The sequence below is a fragment of the Castanea sativa genome, chromosome 8, assembly GCF_040712315.1.
Source record: "Castanea sativa cultivar Marrone di Chiusa Pesio chromosome 8, ASM4071231v1".
NCBI lineage: Eukaryota > Viridiplantae > Streptophyta > Magnoliopsida > Fagales > Fagaceae > Castanea > Castanea sativa.
The window spans coordinates 41,180,766-41,186,362 of record NC_134020.1 but is presented as its reverse complement, the minus strand read 5'-3'; the positions used below and the strand labels follow the sequence as shown (position 1 = coordinate 41,186,362).

The 5,597-nt window shown below is 35.5% G+C and overlaps 1 protein-coding gene across 1 annotated transcript; it reads right to left on the bottom strand.

Annotated features, from left to right (window-relative positions):
* Positions 1 to 226: 226 nt before the first annotated feature.
* On the bottom strand, positions 227 to 4,792 carry LOC142607734 (F-box protein At2g32560). The gene is made up of 5 exons (XM_075779339.1): positions 3,252 to 4,792; positions 3,069 to 3,148; positions 2,740 to 2,918; positions 1,998 to 2,072; positions 227 to 733 (listed from the first exon to the last, which is right to left on the bottom strand). Exons 1-5 carry the CDS (start codon positions 3,927 to 3,929, stop codon positions 546 to 548), a joined length of 1,200 nt encoding a protein of 399 aa, XP_075635454.1. The 5' UTR covers positions 3,930 to 4,792; the 3' UTR covers positions 227 to 545.
* Positions 4,793 to 5,597: the final 805 nt, after the last annotated feature.

Sequence of the window (5,597 nt, the reverse complement as noted above, 5' to 3'; positions counted from 1 at the left end):
GTACATCCTTAGTGCATCCTTAGTGCAGTAGTCATTCTACAAGTATAAGTGCTTGTGGAGTGTGGGAGCAAGAGCCGGAGTTCAAGTCTCTAGGAGGGAATTTCACACACATATACACTTAAATTAGGGTAGAGTAGAAATTCTATCTTGTAAAAATAAAAAAAATAAAAAAATAAAATCTGGGGAAATGAATGCTATATAATTTCAGAGCTAATAGTTTCTTACGTTTTGTTGTTCCAACAACTAAAAAGGAAGTTTATCTACTAATTCAATATATCGTGGGGGTAAATATTGTACATCAATTTGGCATAAATGGAAGTTAATTTACATGAGTTGGCATTGCATCCTGAAACTTCCCAAAAAAAATAATTTTGATAGAAAAAAGGAACATGGCCTCCACATTCATGCAACGGGATCAAAAAGCTGATTTTCAACTTCTTGCATCTACTTTTGTAAAGATAATTCACTTGGTTCAGAAGAATGACCTTCTACATTCAAAGTGTTGTTGAGTGTAGTAACTAGTAACCCTTTCCATACAAAGCTTACTATTCCAAGGTTTCTTTAGGCCAAAGTTGCTTCCAAGTGGAAATTTCATCCTTGTTCTTCAGCTTTCTGATTCCTCCATAGAACCCATCTGCCTCATTCCCCTCTTCCCTGTGGTCTTTCCTGTTAATGGTTGTATGTCTCCACCGTGAACCAGGGGTGTACTGATTGAACTCCAGCACCACAGTGTCTGTTGGCACAAAGTCAAGGTTAACAACTAAAATTAGCATCTAGTAAACATCATTAATAGTCACTAATTCCATTGTTTCTTTTTGCCTCTTTCTTTTGTTCTTCATGTTCTTTCCATATTCCATTCATTTGGATTTATTAGTACAAGAAGTTATCAGTAAATCAGCATAAGAAAATTATTAAAACACTGCCTTAAACTGAGGCAATTGACTCAAAGTCTTGAAGTAACTGAGAAAAATGTATATTATTGTGTTCCCTAACTCTTTCTGCAATTTCCAGACAATTTGGATGACCATTTGAACAACTCATGGAAATTATAAAATTTAGTATTCCATTGTTATGCCCATCAAATTCCAAGCACCCCAACTCCATGATAAAGGTGACTCACAGATGTAGAAGCATGGAACCAATCATCCTTAACCAGATTTTTCCAAGATTGATACAACTGAATTTCAGATCAATTTGTTGCCTCATTTGTCAAGTGGCAAGTAGCAAGCATAATTTCTTTTTGTTTTTAATATAAATCATTCATTCTTTATTAATTTGTTGTGGTCAAGGAAAGGGTGGATTTTTTGTGAGAGGAGAAGTGGACTCATGTCACTTTGAGGTGCACAATTTGGCAGCCAAGAAGTCGGAAAAATCAAAGAAATTTGGAAGCTTATTAAAATCATTGTGGCCCATATAAGAAGATAAAATTCCAACTTGGTAAAAGACAGGGTATGGGATGCATTGAGTTCTTTCAGTATGGTTGGCCATAAATATTCCACTGAGACACAAGTTATCACTATGTTGGTGGAAGTCATGACATGTTGACAACGATATGTCTTGGGGACCAATCAAATAGCATAAATGGTGGTCCACATATTGAAAAATGGGGTTCAAGAAAGGGACCTTGCTAAAACTGGTGTGGTCTGTGAAAGTAAACTTTACATTCATGTCATCCACATTTTTAAAGAAGTTATTGGCTTCTAGAAAACATTTTAAAAAATTAACTTAAACTTTTACACATTTTTAATCCCCAATCCATCTAATAAGCTCAAACTACACATCCTCCCGGTAAGAAACGGTTCAGGGTAACATCGTGAATTCAAGACCCGGTAGTAGGCACGTGTGTAAACTTGCAAATACCAAAAAATATAAACATAAAACTCTAAAAAACTTCTTTATACTTTGAGAAGAAAATTTTGGTAAGTTTGGATCGGTTACAGCTAAATTATGGAGTATCAAATTCTAACGCATGGCAAAGAAGGATTAGATCAACTCACCACTAATATGACAACGGCAGTAAAGCTCATTTCCATCACATGATTCCAAGTGCCCTACAATACCATACCACCAACCTGCAGCATATATGGCACATATCAAACAGTGAACTATTACAAGTAATTAATATATATTTTTGAAATATCTGATGGTTATGTTATGTATTCCAAGTGCCATACAACACCATACCACCAAATGCAAGGAAGAATAATTTAAATTTAAAAGCAGTTCTCTGTGCAGCTCTGATTGACAAGAAGTTTATTTTTTTATGATGAAACTTTCCATACCAATTTAGATTGAACAATATAAAAAATTAGGTGTAAACAATTTTTTGTGAAAGACAATACTTTTTTTTTTGATAAACATTGCGAAAGACAATACTGTGATGACTATGATTGAACAACTTTTCTTTGATAGGAATAAGGTTGAACTGTCTTTTTCTTTTTTTCCCTCTCTGGCTCTCTCCCTCTCCTTCAGAATATGGGTAACATGACATGTCTATTCATCTTTCTGGACATCACATTCATTAATTCCTAGAAGTTTCTTTAAAACTCTTCCTGTGCTTCTTTCCATCTCTCACCAATCCAAATTATATAAATAATAATAATAATAATAATAAATAAATAAAAACAGCAAAGCAAACAGGGAAAAGAAATATCTAGAAAATTAAAACAAGTAGCTACCCTATATTCATAAAGATAAAATTCATCATATCCATACTCATAATTTCTGTGAGAAACTAACCATAAGGGAACTCTTTGTTTCTTCTCCACTGAATCTCAATGTGATCACCTGGGCACAACTCATTCAAACAGTCAGAGCTATGAAGATCATGAGGAGTAGTTTCAACAGGTGGTGCTCTAAGCCTCTCCCATGGCACGGCCTTCTCAATGGCAATTGCTCTCCTTCCATGAGGTGGATACCTGCAATAGACAAGATCATCTAAAGTTAGGAAACCTAGATCAAATAACCACTTATTATCATCAATTGTCCAAAATTATATATGAAAAAAATTGAATACTAAGAACCACCAAAAAATCCGTGTTCTAAAGAAGGGCTATCTGTTCAATTACCTGGCTTGGAAGGTGTCAGTGCGGGGATCATAGCTAAGTTCAGCATCATAGCATGACAACATAAACCCAACATGGCCATTCTGCAATACAGCACAACTAGTTCAAAAGAGAACAACCAAAATATAAAATTGAAACTGAATAAAGCTTTATACACAGCTGAATACATATAACTACAGTCAATACCTCACGGTTATAGACCTGAGCAGGAAACCAGAACTTGCCAGTTTCCAAAGCAAGATACCAAGACATGATTGAATCAACCGGCAAAGAGCTTCTCTGTTTGCTACAATCATCAACTTTGGATCTAAACCATGAAACAGGCCAGCTGAGAGATAGAAGCCTTATCAGGCCCTTCTGCTTGCCTTGCTTGAGATTGTTTGAATCTGTTTTAGAAGAAATATGACATTGCCAATCCCTGTAAGCAGCTGCACCAACTACTCTGCCCCATTTCTGCTTCATGTGCTTCTCCCATAGGTGGTCACTTTTACACCTCTCTCTCAAAGAGGTACAAACGCCAGCCATGGTACATAGTGAAGCAGGTGGTAACATCTCAAGAATGCGTTCCAAGGCCAATTCTGGCAAGTCCAACACTGACATCTCTGCAGTTTCTTCCTCTACATTCTCAACTTTGGAACTTAGGCTCTTCTTTATCAAAGACATTTTGTAAGGTGGAACTAGAGAAAGATAGAAACTTGACAGGCTATTTATCAACTGGGATATTGGAAAGGATGATGGTAAGTCTTTCCAAAACCAGAAGGACAACAGTCTCATTTCATTAGCCCAAGGTGGGAGTGGCTTGAGAGGTAGGGACTTTATAAAGAGGATGAAGGAGAAGCAAGTGATCAAGAAGTAAAGTACCATTTAGAAAGAGAGACTACTATTAAGGGTCAAAAATGGGTTGCACATAAATGAATTTAATGGCAATTATCAATGGAGGAACCTATTGAGGGGGAAAAAAAACAAAAACACAATGGTAATAGTATAAAAGAAAGAAACTCAAATTTTTCTTTCTCAAGTCTCAACCACCTTGAAATAAAAAATAAAAAAAAGGCAAAGTGGGATCTTCAAACAGCTTTCAACAACAGATTGGGTTTTTATTGGTTCTACCAAAGCCCACCAAACCCAGAGGTGGGCCTACTTGTCAAAGTCTAATCAGGAATAGAAGAGGGCAACTAACATGAACACCTCAAAGGACTAAACTTTGATGCATAGGAAGTCACCTTAAAGCAAAAGAAGCTAAGTTTAGAGCTTCTTCACCCTTTTTTTTTTTGGATAAAGAAAAAGAAGGCCCCCCAAGTAAAGAACCCAACCGTACAGACAAGTTCAACAGCTGTCATACAAAGAGAGGGGATAAAAAGTGAAATTGGGTTGTATTGGATGAACCAGGAACCTAATTAAGGTGGGGCACTCTCACTCAGATCTGTTATGGGTTTTTTATCTGACACATGGAACTCGTTGAATCCCAAGAAAAAAAAAATGATACCAAGATAAGTCTAGATGCAAGGACCCGTATCTCCAAAATCTTTGAATTTCTATTGAAACAACAAAAACAAGATCTTTTGTAAATAATATGATGTTTTGCAAATAATAAGGTGGAAAACAGATCTGGGTAGTTGGGATTGAAGCAAAATTAGGTGCACCCAACACCACAAGACCTGTTTAAACTAATGACAAAGACACCAGAAGACAACAAGAACAAGAGGTGCTTTGTTGAGTAGTAGGAGGAGGAGTAGGAAAAGAAGCCAAAAGAGATTTATGAAGATTGAAGAAGATGATGATGGACGTGAAGTGTGGGGTCCCTCTCACACCTCAGTCCAGCAAATAAATTCTTCAATTCAATCAAACCCACCTCCACCCACAGCCCTCTAAATAATCTCTGTTTCTTTTTCTCTCTTGGACAAAATAGCAAACAGGTGGTATGCAAAATTTTAAGGGAGGGAAAAATATGAGATGATGGTTACAAATGGTTATGTCTTATATGTAGTAATTATGAGATTGAATGGGCGGCCATAACTGAACAAATATTTTTGGAGGGTATATTTGTGTGGACAAAACATCAAATAAACTATTTTGATTTCCATAGAAAATGCATGGTAATGACTAAACTCTCTCTTTCTCTCTCTTTAATTACAAATTGGAGGAAAAAACGTTTAGCCAGAGACACTAATCCTCTCATATTAGTTATTTTGGTTCATAGCTATTTTTCGCTTTTAAACCTAATATATATATATATATATATATATATATGTAAATTTTCTAGTATAAAGTGCACATCAACTAGTATGAGGAAACAATTAAGGATAATAATAATTATTTTTCGTGGATTTATGAAGTTTTTAGTAAAAAGTATACATTATGGAGTGTGAGAGAACAATTAAGGATAAAACAATAGTTATCATTAGTAGAATCTTCTCGGGCAGTTAAAAGATATTCTTGTTTTATTGGTTGGTAACTAACAACTAACAGCTTTGAGAGATGTTACTTTTAGTTTAGTAATTAATCAAACTTTTGTGAATTGTAACCAATAGA

Excerpts from the sequence above, each read along its gene's own strand:
- LOC142607734 (XM_075779339.1), bottom strand. The coding sequence starts at position 3,929 with ATGGTACTTTACTTCTTGATCACTTGCTTCTCCTTCATCCTCTTTATA. Across the intron at positions 3,149-3,251 it reads CTCAGGTCTATAACCGTGAG|AATGGCCATGTTGGGTTTAT; the intron begins GTATTGACTGTA and ends GCTGTATTGCAG. Across the intron at positions 2,919-3,068 it reads ACTGACACCTTCCAAGCCAG|GTATCCACCTCATGGAAGGA; the intron begins GTAATTGAACAG and ends TGTCTATTGCAG.